At 50.8% G+C, this 14,943-nt stretch overlaps 1 protein-coding gene and 1 long non-coding RNA gene across 6 annotated transcripts in view; one reads left to right on the forward strand and one right to left on the reverse strand.

Annotated features, from left to right (window-relative positions):
* KIRREL3 (kirre like nephrin family adhesion molecule 3) overlaps positions 1-14,943 on the forward strand; it is a 542,768-nt gene that overhangs the window by 415,405 nt on the left and 112,420 nt on the right. For all 5 annotated transcript variants that reach the window (XM_049109770.1, XM_049109768.1, XM_049109769.1 and 2 more), the window contains exon 2: positions 3,813-3,890. In XM_049109770.1, coding sequence (XP_048965727.1) covers positions 3,813-3,890 — 78 coding nt within the window. The remainder of the gene's footprint in view (positions 1-3,812; positions 3,891-14,943) is intronic.
* Positions 5,552-14,943, reverse strand: part of LOC118354894 (uncharacterized) — a 62,224-nt gene continuing 52,832 nt past the window's right edge. Inside the window, exon 4 of the long non-coding RNA XR_004816283.2 lies at positions 5,552-5,687. This is a non-coding gene — a long non-coding RNA (uncharacterized LOC118354894). The remainder of the gene's footprint in view (positions 5,688-14,943) is intronic.

The raw sequence follows: 14,943 nt of genomic DNA on the forward strand, positions 1-14,943 counted from the left end.
CCCAGACTTCTCTTCCAATGAATTACAGCCCTCATTCACTCGGCAACCACCCTCACCAAACATGGTCCTCCGTGGGATGTCTCAGCTCACCTGATTTGATTCTCCCCTGGCAGGGAGATGGGGTCACTACCCAGGAGGCTGTGGTTGGCCCTTTCATTGAATCAGAAGACTGTTCCTGAGCTCCTGCCAGGTGCTGGGCACTGGGCTCAGTACCAGAGGCTCAGGGCTCAAAATGGCACCATCTTAACCTTTCTGTTGCTCATGGTCTAGAGGCCAGGAGTTCCCAGGGTGCATACCCTTCGCCCCAAGAAACATGCCCTTGCCCCATAACTGTTTCCTTGAACGGTTGTATTTCTTAGGCCATCGCTGTCCTCATCTGCAGGTGACCCTGGGCTTCTTTGCTGAGAACTTTCCTGTCAAGCTAGGATGACTCGACTCATGTTAATCAATTTCTTTCTTTTTTTTTATTATTTTATTTATTTATTTATTTTTACATACAGCACAAGCAAAGGGAGCAGCAGGTAGAGGGAGAGGGAGAAGCAGGCTCCCCCACAGAGCAGGGAACCAGACATGGGGCTCGATTCCAGGACCCTGAGATCATGGCCTGAGCTGAAGGCAGATGCTTAACCGGCTGAGCCACCCAGGGGGCTCCATCACTTTAATCATTTTCCAATGACACCTTTGGTGCATCTCAGGGTTCTGCTACTGATAAGTGCTCAGCCAAAAGCTGCACCCCCAAGGTCTATGTGGAGAAGACCCTGATATCTTACTGTTAAAATGGGCATCTGTGATGTGACTCCACCGTCCGACCCAGTGCCCCGTGACAAGGACGGGGACGGTCTGGGGGCTGGCCTAGCTCTCAAAGTGAAGGATTCCTATTCTTTGGTCATATTCTATCATCTTCCCCCTAAGAGCCTGGTTAGTCTAGAGTTGCCCCAAGACCAAGTGCTTACTTCTTGCTTCCCCCCAGCCCTCCCCCTGCTCAGCACCTCTGACAACCTCCCCACCTGGGCTTCCACATTCTCCCCACCTCTCCCACTTCATCCCTGCCGGCCTGCTTCCTCATGCGGACCCAGTGACCTCTAATTTAGCTCTGCAAATCTCTCCGAAGAACGTCCCCAATTTTCATATGTGGATAACTATCTAATTCTCACTTCACTGATTCTCCAACCTGCTCATTCTTGCAAAGATCCCAGTGGCTTCTCCCCACTTCTCAGTGAGGACTCAGCCAGAGAGCATTCTCACTCAATACATTTCTGCAGTGTGCTTATTAGCGCCTTGTAATATAGCTGCCTCAATAATTAAGACTAACCCACACGTGTCAAATTAAATGAGCCAAATACATTGAGAAATTGCCTCGTCCTCCATTCCTTTTATTAATCAGGTTTTTAAAAAGTTCTTTTCCTACTCATTTGCAAAAATCAAACATGGTCAGTGAGACTCTTACTTATAATGATGATGCATTTGGCCTCTTTCCTCCGGGCAGTCACCTCGGGGGCAACCCATTATGTGACATAGGATGGGTTGAGTTGGGGTGGCAGAGACGCAGATGAGCTGCTGGCAACAGGTTGACAACGCTCTCTAAACCCGTAGGAGGATCATGCCCCCTCCGCCTCCCTGAGGGCTTAGGGGAGGGTCCAGCAAAACCAACGGGAGCGTCTGGCCCGAGTCCATCCAGCATCTTCTCCCCCCCCTACTCCTCTGTGCTTCCCTGGGCTCAGTGCAGGAACCCTGGCTCCTCTTCTCAGGAGTCGCTGCCCACGTGCTGGGCATAAGGAGTCAACAGAAAATAAAATAAGACCCGTCAGCAGTTGTATGGTTCTGGCGATGCACAATGCTCGTGCAATTATAAAGGACTGGTGGGCTCTGCCGGGTGTCAGCGTGTGGAGGCTTCTGGACAGTCTCAGAGTCTCAGGCAAGAGGCTATTGTTCCGGGGAGCTCTGGGCCTCCTCACCACCTGCGCCTCCGCCGGGCCCCTCCAGCAGGCTGCATTCCTGCCTCTTGAAGGTGGTTGTTAGAAAGAATCCACAAATACAGTAAGTAAACATCAAAGGGGCTTTGATCCGCCGGGCCCTCGACAGAGCAGGAGCCCTTGAAGAAAGGGCCAAGGCCTCGGATGAGGGAACTTAACATCGTCAATTTGGGCGCCGGAGATGTAAAGCTGTTTGAAGTGAGGTTGGCTTGGCCGCGCCTTCAGACGAGCGCACAGAGGACGGGAGAGAAGTGAGCGCCTTTGGAAAAGGCACGCTCAGATCTGCTTCTCTGCTCTTTACTGATAGTTAATAAACCCCTTTAAAGAATCGGGAGATCAAAGCTTAGCAACCTCCCAGGGCCGTGGCATTCTGCTACCGGCCGCCACGCTTTGTTTTTCTCTAGGCCAAGAGCCCCTAAGCTTGACTTATCTGCCTCTCATGGGCCCTTTCATCCTGCAATCCATGAAGGGTGGACCCGGGTGACAAGAGGTGAATGGAGACGAGGGGAGGAGAAATGAGCCCGCTGGGCTACCTCAGCTCCGACAGCCTAGATGCTCACCGGCCAGGGCTCAGAGAAAAACACCCAGTGTCTCTGGAGGAGTTGCTGGGATGCACCACCCAGGGTGGTTCTCCCCTGAGGACCCCGGGGAGGGAGCCCCTGGGTGCCCAGATAGCCTGGCGAGCCCTGGGAGGGGATGCAATCACATGTCCTCTTCCCGAAATCCTAACCCCTTGTCTATTCACCAAGGTGAAAGCAGCTGTCAGGTTTGTATGAGTCCTAAGCAACGAAGTAGGGGCGGGGAGTCTATAATAATTCCCCGGAAGTCATTTAGTGTCTTTGAATTTGGGATTTCTCATCTGCATAGTATGAATAGCAGTGACCTGTCTGCAGGCCTCAGGGGCTGCCGTGGGGGTCAGCAGAAGGATTTGGTATAGAATGGCTTCAAAACCTGTAAGGTGCTTACAACAAATGAGGATTAGAAGATACCTCACGCAGGTGAGGACACCTTGCCTTGTCGTGAGGCAGATGTAACTCCAGTCCGACACCCACACACAGGGGGCACTCATTTACTAAATACCGTGCAACGAGTCTCTTGCATATGCTACCTAGAATTGTTCCGCCTTGCTTTTCCAGTCGCGTCAAAGTCTTGCGGGACCAGAATCTACACCTTGTGTCTCTTACCCATCCCAACCCCTACTTCACCCTTGAGTCCACACCTGAGTGCTTGAGGGTGGGGCTACATTGGGCCTGAATATGAAAGCTCACAGGAATCCCCAGACCCAGAAACTCACTGTCTCCCAAAAGGTAGACGCCTCTGCATCTACCTCTACCTCCACCCCTGTGTCTTCCCCCAAATTCACCCAATCACTTCCTCATTCCTCAGGATCACCCACTGTGTCTGGTTGCCCCGCTCCATCCTGGACGCCACGAGCCGGACTCTGCCTCTGCTTTGGCATACCTGACCACGGTCACCCCAAGCCTGGGGTATATAGAGCCTCATCAACCTATAGCGTCATGGGCTCTGGAACCATACTGCCTATGTTCAAACTTCCGGTTTGCCCCCTGCTAGCTCTTCCATCTAAGGCCGCCTGCTTAATACCTCTGTAAATGGGGATGATATAAAATGGAGATAATACTGGTATGCACCTCATAGGGTTATTGTGGGAATCAAATGAGATATTATCAGCTTAATATGATGCCCGGACCATAGCAAGTGCTATGTCAATGTTGAAGAAGTAGCCCTGTGTAGAAGAGCAGCAGCTTCACATCCCCTGCAAAGGGACCTTCACTGATACCTGATCCATTCCCAGCTCACCCACCTGTGCTTCTCTTCCAGAGCTGGGCCTCCAGAAGAGAGGATGCTGTCTGGTGCTGGGCTACATGGCCAAGGACAAGTTTCGGAGAATGAATGAAGGTCAGTGAGAACCTGCCCACCCTCTTGGGGAGGCGAGGGAGGGGCGGGTGATGTGGAGGGTGGAAGCTATGCCCTGCAACTATGGTACCAAGAGAAAAACCCTGGGCCAGTGGACAGAGAAGTTTGATTTCCAGAAGCTATTTATATAGAAATGTGGGGCCTCTAGAGTAACTAATGCCTGAAACACGGTATGCCGATTGGTAAGCACGTCTCCTCACACTATCTTCCCTGCTCCCTTCGTGGCCTCTACTTCTCTTCCTCTCTCTTCCCTACCTTTGTTCCCCAACCACTCACCCAGCACAATTAAATCTGCTTCTATTATCTTTTTTTAATCCAGACCTCTTTACCTTTCTCTTCAATCCTTCACAGTTTTTGAATGCCTATTGAATAAACAGCCCCTTACAGGGCACGTGGGGAAATACTAAAGAATAAGGCAGAGTTTTTATTTTCAAAGAACTTATAGAGGGAAACCTGCCCTCTCTGCTGAGTCCACCGACCCTATCTCTCCCTCTCACTCCTGGGCCATTATACCTTCTTCTTACTCTGGGTCTTTCCTCTGAGGCTTGACTGTGCCACAGAAGGCTACAGGAAGGTGTTGACATTGATGTGGAGGCAGAGAAGTAAAAGGAGCACTGTCACTTGTGGGCCTGCTGTAATAAAGAGCCAATCCCCTCATCCCTAACCATCTGTCTCCGTGCAGCTAATAACCCTCTCCATCAGATGCCACAGACTGTTTGTCAAGATTCAAGAGTAGATAAACAATAGCTGGGGATGCCATTTATTCATTAAATGAAGCCCTGGCTCCCCACCAGCCTGGCTTGCCATGAACTGGGCCCCTTGCTTCCCAAGGCCCGGAGCCCCTGTACCCTCACTTCCGTCCAGGCATGGAGAAGGCAGCTCACCTGTACCACCAATATCCCCAAAGTTCTACTAAAGTTCTGATGCCCTCTTCTCATCACTCTTCAGCTGGCTCTTCTCCCAACCCACAGTCCATGACACTGATACCCCTTGGGCTCCCCACACCTAACACCTTGCCAGCTATAGGTTTGTTGCCAGCACTGATCGTGGTGACAATTTGACAAGAGTTAGATCAGCACAACGAACTACAAGGAGTGTGTCCTCCTGCATTTTGCAACCCGTCTGCATGAGGAGGCAGGAGCATCAAAAGGCATTGGTCATTTGTAGGGATCCCATGGCTGAGCACAGCCAGGGTTAGGGGCTTCACTGCATCCTGCCAGTCGGCCTTCCTCCCTGACTTGTCTCTGCTCAGCCTACCTCCTCCCTTCCCCAACACCACCGTTGTGAGAGCGCTAGGCAGTAACTTCTAATTTGTAGGAACTGACAGGTCTCTCTGTCCGTAGTGCTGAATAGACACATTCTCTCGCTGGGCATTGCTCATTAGAGAAGCTGAAAATGAGGTTCATGGGGATTGGGAAGGCCAGAAAGTTGGGAGCCGGCCTGGATTTGCAACCTCAAGCTCCAAGGGTCTGACCCCAGTAGAAGGATACTGCCTCTGGATCCTGGTGCCTGGAAAGAATCATATCACAAGGCTGATGAACATGATTTGACACCACCCCCACCCCCACCAACCTTTCACAGATGGCTAAGGGAGGGGTATCCTAGTCAACTCAGGCTGCCGTAACAAAATACCTCAGACTGGATGGCTTACACAACAGGAATTTATTTCCTCACAGCTCTAGAGACTGGAAGTCCAAGGTCAGGGCACCAGCATGGTGATGTCCTGGTGAGAACTCTCTTTCTGCCTTGCAGATGGCCACCTTCTCACTGTGTCCTCACCTGGAGGAGAAAGAAAATAAGCAAGCTCTCTAGTGTTTCTTCTTATAAGGATGATCCTCCTATCAGATCAGGGCTCCACCCTTTTATGACCTCCTTTAACCTTAATTCCTTTTGTAAAGGCCTTATCTCAAAATATAGTCACATTGGGTGTTAGGGGGTTTAATATAGAAATGAGGTCTGAATGCATTTGCCATAACAGAAAGTTGTGATGGTGATATTCTGAACCAGGGATTAAGAACACAGGAGGAAAAAGAGGAGAGGAGATATTGTTTAACTAAAGAGGGAAGGAAGGGGAGTCAGGGGAAACTACAGGAGGACTTGGAACCAAGACCAGGGTCTGGTTACTTCTAAAGATTTTATTTATTAATTCATGAGAGACACAGAGAGAGAGAGAGGCAAAGACACAGGCAGAGGGAGAAGCAGGCTCCATGCAGGGAGCCCGATGTGAGACTCGATTCTGGGACCCCAGGATCACACCTGGGCTGAAAGCAGATGCTCAACCACTGAGCCCCCCAGGCGTCCCAAGCTAAAACAGCATTCTAAAGAGGTTTTCCTTCCTAAAATGGAAAGATACCAAAACAATGCCTGTTCTCTCTGAGCCCCTTCTCCAAACACATACAACCCACACAAATGTGTTATTCCTTCCAACTGATTATGGTCGACGTGGTTAAGAATGAGTGATCCCAGGTGCCTTACCCCTTCTAGAATCCTCCCCCCTAGTGTAGACTAACTGGGAATAGAGCAAGGTATTCAGAAAGAAGTAGGGAACGGAGGCATTGGCAATAAGCCATGAGGTAACAGAGCAGCGAACTCCCTACCCCTCCCCTCCCCCTTTTGCATGTGGCTCTCACCCTTCCCAATCACCCCAATGCAGAGACTCTGACGCATACACACACACAGGAGCTGCTGCTGGGTAAACGAGGAGACGAGGAGACACGGGCGGCAAGCAAGCTAACCCACCACATAGGATGAGTTACGAAGCTCAACTAGCAAACAGGAGACCAGAGGGGAGGAGAGCGAGACAGTGGGGCCGAAGGAGAGATGCGTGTGGTGGGTTGGCTTTAGCTCTGGAGGGTGGAAAGCACAGGAAGCAAAGGGAAAGGACCCCCAGGGAGGGCTCCCCGGCTCCCACTCCAGCCAGTCGTGCAGCCCCAAATGCCACATTATACATGTGCTGCTCTCTCTCAAACGCACAAGCCCAAACTCCGGCGCGTCTGAAGCTGAGAAAAGGCATCAGCACGGGGAGCTGTTTTATGGTTTATAATTATCTTGTACCCATATTCAAAATAATTATAACTTCCACATATTAATAATTGAACTGGAGTAGCAGCCATGGCATAGATCAAGAAACCGAAGTCTCTGTCCACACCGCGCTATACACCTAGGCATACATCGAACAATTGGTAAAATGGAAAAAAATAATTTTCTCCCAGATGCTGGAATTAGTGAGATATTGGAACAATTAGCTGCTTCTTCCATTAAAGATAAGGCAGTGATCATTATGTCTCCAATTTAGAATAAATATAAAAGACCTACTTGTTCCATTTTAAAGCGTATTTGTTCTGTTTAAGAGTATCTTATAGGGTGTCTGTCACCCGAGGAGAAGCGGTCCCCTATTTCATCCGCTTCTTTGTTAATTTGGGATATTTTTATTTCTTCCGTCCTCCTCCTTCCCCCTACTCCTTGTTACATTCCAACGAAATAACAGCTCGAGAAGGAGCAGGAGAAAAATAATGAATGAACAGGAGTTTTATAGATCTGGGGTTTATCATAAGCTAGAGTAATCGCAATTGGAGCTGTTAAACTTCACAAAGCAATAAAAAGAAAACACTATTCAAAAGGTCGTTTAAGGAGGCACGTGATAGTCAATGAGAGGTTTGCTCTATTCAGGAGGGCTTAATAGCTTCTCGGATAAAATCTGCAGCATTGGCAGGAATGGAGGTGGTGGGTAATGGGGGTGGGGGGTGGGGGGGGGGTGTTCTCCTGTTCGGACTCCACACATCCGAGGCATCACATAGAGCCATGACCAACAATCAATGAAGGGCAGACAAGAGAGGAAGAAATAAAGACAGACCAGGCAGAAGAATACCAGGCGTGTTTGACATAATTGTCTTCATGTGATTAAGTCCACGGTGCTTTAAATAGGAACTGCTGGAAGGAGATTATTTATTTATTCATCAAAAGTTCATTGAACACCTACCGTAAAAATAATACCAGTTTCCATAGTGAATGCCAGACAGGGTTCTAAGCGCCGGAGCTTTCAGGGTAAATAAGACATAATCCCTACCCTCGAGGAGCCCACAGTTAGAACACCCGGGTACGGCTCCGTGCTACTGTCACCTCCGGGGAGAAATCCTGCCCGCCCGCCCTACCTCGTTAGATGCCCCGCCTCCCGCACCAGGATGCGCCAGCGTGGCACCCAGCCCACTCGTTTCGGGGCGCTTCCTCTAACTGGTGATTACAGACTAGACTGCCTGCCCCATCTGAGAGGGAGCCTCCGGACGGCGGAGATGATGCTCCCTCCTTTCCTCGCCTCTCCCTGGGCCTTCGCCTGGTGTCTCATACATAAGGAGTAGTCAATCAATTTTAATTGAAGTAATTAATTAGTGCCCTGAGTGACAACAGAATGCACGAAGTCATCCACAGGTGCAAGGTGGGTCTTGAGAAAGAACCGTCAGGCAGGCGCACGCGGATGAGGAGCATCCCACAAACAAGTGTCCCCATCGCCAGCAATATTGCTCCGTCTTAACCTCAGCGTCTCCTCCCCTGGAGGCCAGGGCCCAGGCCGGTCAGCAGAGGTGGGGGCCCCATAGGTGGGTCTCCCTCCTTCCACAGCAGTGCTCCCCCCCTCACCCCATTTCCTGCTGGGCCACGTTCCCCGAGCATCTCCAGACAGACCTGTCCCACTAGATGTACAAGGGGAACTGTTCCCCCTGTTTCCTCATCCCCCTCCCATCCTCACCCCAGCCACACACACACACACACACACACACACACACGCCCCTCTATTCCCTTCCCTCTTCCTGACTCTCCTCAATTACCCAGTTTTCCTGGAGATCCGAGAACCACTCACCTTCTCCATGCACATCGCCTGCTGATACTCTCTACAGGTGGAATGGAAAGCTCTCACGTGGTGTCTGGGGAGGGGCTCCCCCAGCCTTGAAAAGCTCCGGGTTCCTCTAGGTTAGAACTTAAACAACCCTCGAAGTTATAGCACACACACACCCCAACTCAGGGAGGCCCGGGATCCATGAATGACTTGCCCAGGGTCAGTAGGAAGGTGCTGGAAGGAAGGTGCAGGACCACCTGCCAGGTCTCCTGAGCACCCAGTCCGCTGCTCCATGAAATCCGAAAGACGAGGCTCAGACCAGGAACCGAAGGGAAGCCTGTAACACTTCAGCTTGGTTCGCTTGGCAGGGCTAATACAGAAGTGGAAGGGGCTGGGGGACGAGGGGACAGAAACGCAGGAGTCTCCCGGTGCTTGGGAGAAAATCCGGAAAGGCCTGAAGTCAGACACAGGGGCCAGGGAAGATCATTTCTGAGCAACCAGAAAATTCTCTCAGCCCCTAGGACTTGAGAAGGGGAAATGAGGAAGAGGGTGTTGAAGGGAGCCAAAGGAGGTCCTGCAACCCCGCCTCCCTTCCTGCCAGCTCCCTGCTGCCAGGGTGCACCTGCAGGGAGGCTCCCCCCACCCCCCAGGGCTCACTCTCAGGCCACACATCTGGAGGGTGGCAGCTTTCCCAGACCCTCTGCATCGCAGCTCAGAGAAGGGAAGGCAAAAATGCCTCCAGCGCTGTGGTTTTCAAGTCTTCCAGGGAAGAAACAAAATGCAAGTGATTAGTCGAGGCAGCTTCTGTTCACTGGACGCCTCCGGGCCTCCTGGGGGGGGCTTGGGTGCCCAGGAAGGGGAAAGTGGGATCCACACTGGCAGGCCCTGTACAGTGTCCTGCACCGCCCACCTAGTCCAGACTCTGTGCAAACACACCTCCGCCAGGATGCGGGACCCAGGCACCCGCAGCGGCTCTGACCTCCTGGTGATGGCATGGAGCCTGGCCCTTCTTTCTGCGCCCCTGCTCCCCAATCCACAGAAATGAGCTCCAGCGCTCCCTGTTTCTTGCCTCTCCCCTAAAAGAGTCGATAAGGAAAAAAGGTTCTGGGACACCTGGGTGGCTCAATGGTTGGCTGAGCGTCTGCCTTAGGCTCAGGGTGTGATCCCGGGGTCCTGGGATCAAGTCCTACATCGGGCTCCCTGCAAGGAGCCTGCTCCTCCCTCTGCCTGTGTCTCTGCCTCTCTCTGTGTGTCTCTCATGGATAAATAGACAAAAGCTAAAAAAAAAAGAAAGAAAGAGAAAGAAAAGAAGAAAGAAAGAAAGAAAGAAAGAAAGAAAGAAAGAAAGAAAGAAAGAGAAGAAAGAAAGAAAGGAAGAAGAAAGAAAGAAAGAAAGAAAGAAAGAAAGAAAGAAAGAAAGAAAGAAAGAAAGAAAGAAAAAGAAAGAAAGAAAAGAGAGGTGCCCCATCGGTATAGCAGGAGCACCTAAAAGTAAGGAACCAGCTGTATGACCTTGGGCCAGTCAGTGAACACCAGATGTCAACCTTCTCATGTACGACCTTGAATAATATTGGATATGATCATCTGTGATGACTCAAAAATCTGTCTTGGCTCGGGATGCCTGGGTGGTGCAGTCGGTCGGACATCTGGCTCTTGATTTCGGCTCAGGTCATGATCTCAGGGTCCTGGGTCGAGCCCTGGTTGGGCTCTGTGCTCAGTGGGGAGCCTGCTTGAAGATTTCTCTTCCTCTCCCTCTGTCTCCACCCTCCCCCTCCACCCGGGCTCATGCACATGTGTGCTCTCTAAAATAAATGGATGGGTAAATCTTTAAGAAAAAAAAATCTATCTTGGCTTTCAACACCCTGCCCACACCCTATTCTCACCACTCATCCCATAATTTTAAATGCTTTGGTCACCAAAGGAACCAGTACCAGGAAATTGACTGACTGGCTTTGCTCAGCAGCCTCAGAAGGCAGATCTGTGTTTCTTTTCCTCGTCTGTCCCCTGGGAGTGAATTCAGGCCCATGCCAGCTGTCCCCCGGTGGCCGTGAGGGGGTGGAGCAGGCCTACGGGACATGCTGCACTTTTTTCAGAGCAGAGGGGCAGCCGACCCTGGCCTGGGGACCTGATGCAGCAGAGATTGGGCCTGATGACCCGTGAGCCCCTGCCCCCTGACTGCTGCAGCCGTGCAGGCCGGCTTACGCTAAGGGCTTAGGATTTCCAGAGACCATTCTTTCACTGCCTGCAAGAGCCCCCAGGATGTTAGCTAATACTGTCATTTTGTTAGTTGGGGCTTTTGGGTGCATTTTTTTTCTTATTTCATTTTTCTTACTGATGTGTTTTCTTCCACTGGGGCTACAAAGCTAGTTATTTGTATAACGTCCCTGTTTATTATTTATGGCAAGACGCAGATTTCCAGGGCACTTTATGATTGTTATTTAATTCACTTGGCGTCTTGGAACAAGGGACCCGCCATTTCCATTCTCCTTCCTGGATCTGATAGAGAATTCCGGAGTCTTTCCCGGGCCCATTCCTCCAGCCAGCATTCCTACTGGGGAACCTGCTTATCTCAGGCAAGCTGGGGGCCCTGAGACCACAGACCCTGCCAAGCTCCTTTTTAAACCTCCTTTCTTCCCATACCCATATGCAGTCCTCAGCAAGACCTAGAAATGTCACCTCCCAAATATCTCTTGAATCCATCCACCTCGTCCACCTCACGGCCACTGCCCTGTCCCCACCACCGCTCTTGCTCACTGGATTATAGAAGTGCCTTCCTAACTGGTTCCTTGCGCCCATCACGCCCCTGCCTCCCTACCCAGTTCTTTTTCCACACTTCAGCCAGAGCAGTATTTCAAAATGCAAATCTGATAATGTCACAGTCTTCTTGAGAATATTTCAATGGCTTTATGTTGCTTTTAGGAAAAATACCCAGATCCCTGGCATGTTTTATGAGGCTTTACATGATCGATTGGTTCCTGCCTACCTCTTTGGCCTCGTCTTGCCCCCTTAACACTGTGACCCAGACACATCAGCCTTCTTTTGCTCCTCAAACAGGAATGCTCCCATCTGCCACAGGGCCTTTGTCTATACTGGTCCCTCTTAGCTCCATCTATACATATAATTTTCTTATTACCATTTTTTAACTACTTGGCTTCCCTACCAATCTGTGAGCTCTGTTGAGTCTCCAGTATATCCCAGCACCCTAGTGTAATGTTTGCACAGAGTAGACCCTGAAAGAAGAGCAAGGAAAGTGACCTTGTCTGCCTCGGGTCTATGGCTCCAAGATCTGAGAACCATGGACTCCTAGAGCCAAGACTCGAACCTGGACTTCTGATCCAAGTGCAGGTATCTTTCCTCTTCACTATGCTAAGTCCTTGAAGTCTGGGACAGACAGGGTTGAGTGGATCAGTCAGGGAAGTCTGCCCACTAAAAATGTGTTGAGTCTATGTTTTGAAACAGACAAAAGCAGGTAGAAAAGGAAGGGGAGTAGGTTCTTTGATATGGACGTGCCACATAAGGAGTAAAGCCATCACCCTTTGTGAGCCCAGCGCTGGTGCCGGGCACAGGAGCCTCAGGGAGGCTGGACACAGTTCTGTCCTCAGGAACTTTTCCCTCTCCTTGGAAGAGACTGGATATATTTCATACCAGGTTGGTTTTGTGGTTGTTTTGGTTTTGTTTTTCCTTTTAGTACTATGGTTAGCATGCTTAATGGTCAAGCACTGTTGCTGGGGAGTCAGAGAAACCTAGATTCAAATCCCAGGCATAGTCAGAGCGGGTTTAGAACCATAGCATCAAAGGTTCTCAAGGCCAGAAGGGACCAAAAGTCATTGAGGTCACACCCTCTCCTGATGGCTCAGTCTCCCCACCGAGTACCAATGCACACAAACACTTTTGAATACCAGCCAATGGTCCAGTACCTACGCTGAGCCTCACGGTGTGCTAGGACACCTTGACCTGCAGGGACACAGTCCCTGCCCCCAGGGATATCACAGCAACCCAATACAATGTCATAATTGCTGTAACCAGCTATGCACAAGAGCTACGGGAGCAGATAAGGGGAATCCAATCAAACTGTAGACCAAGGGAGTAGTGCCCAGGAGTGTCCTCATAATTGTTTATATGAGGTCATTGCAACCTGTGCTTGCATCCCACCAAAGACAGAAGACTTGCTGCCTAGGAAGGCTGTGGGCCACTCCTCAGGCAGGCTCTCAAAAAAGGTTTTCAGTATAACACCCCTTCAACCTCGCGTGTCTACAGCTTTATCTCCTAACTGCACTGATGACCACGGGACCATAGGACTTAGGTGGCAGCCACCAGCAGGATCCTGGGGTCACACCCTACGCAGTAGCCTACTGCGTCCTGAGGAGGCTTCCTTTCTTCTCTCTGCCTCCCTCCCCTCCAGTGAGCCCGAGCTTCACCACTGAATGCTGAGACCCTCCCTCCTCGCCCCTCCCCAGGGTGAAAGAGTCTGAATAAATGAGCGTGCTTAATGGCCTGTGGTGCCATAAAGTTTTTAGAGCCGTGTGCTGGAATGAGCAGGTTCAGGCTGAGATGAATTATCCACGGCTTTTATCAAAGGAGAGTCAATAAAAACCTGAAGGAGCTTGCCCCATCTCCGTAGAGTGGCCATGTCACATCACTGGGTCCTGCGTTCTGGAAATAATAATCGGACGGAAGCGTTTCCCTCCACCCCCCTCCTGCCCGTTCCATCTGCTTCCTTCCCTATGCCTTCCCTTCTCAAATGTATTAGTTTCTATGGAAACTGTGTTGTTACTGGTATGGGAGGAGTTTAATGACATTCAGAAGTACCAAATCAAGTCCATTTATATAATGGTTTGAAATACACATAATGGCCTATGGAATATAGGACACGGTGACAGTTTCAGTAACTGCGTACAGAGTGTGGGATAAATAGAGCAATGTAATACTCCCCACCTCTAAGTCAAATGTGCCAGGAATAACTACTATTCTTCATACTAAAGAACAGCACTTCTCAACCATTATTCACGAAAGGATCTCAAACACTACGCCAAGCTGTTCTCCGACCACTGAAGAAGGACACTGGCTGACCACGGGTCCTCTGTGCCCAGGGCTTGGGCCAGAGTCAGCTGGAGCAGGTACAGAGGAAGGGAATAGCCATCCCACCCTGGGCCCCTCAGGCCCTGCCCCCTGCCCCACCTGCCGGCCTGTTTCCTCCTCATTTATTCATGTGGGCCGGTCCCTGTCCGATTCAGAGATTTATCGGGCATCTACTGTGTGCTGGTACTATGAGAGACGTGGACATGAACGACACATGGCGGATGCCCTTACCTTTGCTCAAGTGCCACCAACAGCCAACCCTCAGCAAGGTCTTACACGTAACAGTCCATCTGGGAGGTCCAGAGAACGCCAGGAGGGTGGCAGGGACTTGACACAGGAAAGGGAGGGCATCTAGCACAGGGTGTATTATCAAGGCTGCTACCTGGAGCCCAATCCCAGCGGGAAACTCTGAGAAGTGGGGTGGAATTCACACCTCAAATTCAGACCACCCAAGGAGAGGGTACATACGGACCTGCCAGCTTCTGTCAGGAATTCGTTATGGCCTCTTTGGGTGCCGTATCAAGTCCCTGGCACTCCTGGCCCACTCTTTGTGAGGCCGAGTGACCCTTGCCTCAAGAGAAATACCTCAGGTTGCAGATACTGGGGGGGGTCAGGATTTGGCCTCTGGGCGCTGAAGTGGTCAGGCCCCAGGGATTCAGGGAGGGAGGGGGCCCCTGACAGACTTGGCTAAGCTCTCAGAGAATTTTGAGTCCAATAGGAAGATAGGCGAATAATAAAATAGCAGAAGGCGGGGTGATGGGAGAGCTACAGAAGCGTGTAGGTGATGTGTTCTCGGAGCACAGAGGTGGGGCAAGCCATTTGTTCTGACCAGAGTGATACTGGGAGGCTCTAAGGAATTGGGAGAAGGGTGGGGAGCAAATCAGCAAGGACACAAGGCGCTTTCACACACTTACATCATATAATCCTCATCACATCACAAGGTAGGTATGTTATCCCCATTTTGAGGTTGAAGAGCCTCAGAAGGATTAAGTCCTCTACCTAAAGGCATCCAGCAATTACCTGGTAAAGCTCAGGCTCAAACCCTGGTCTTTTTATCTCTGCTCTGCCTGTGTTTGGGAGATGAGGGTCGGGTGATGCCCTCCATCACCATCAAGGGGAGACATGGCC

This window comes from Canis lupus, chromosome 5, assembly GCF_003254725.2.
Source record: "Canis lupus dingo isolate Sandy chromosome 5, ASM325472v2, whole genome shotgun sequence".
NCBI lineage: Eukaryota > Metazoa > Chordata > Mammalia > Carnivora > Canidae > Canis > Canis lupus.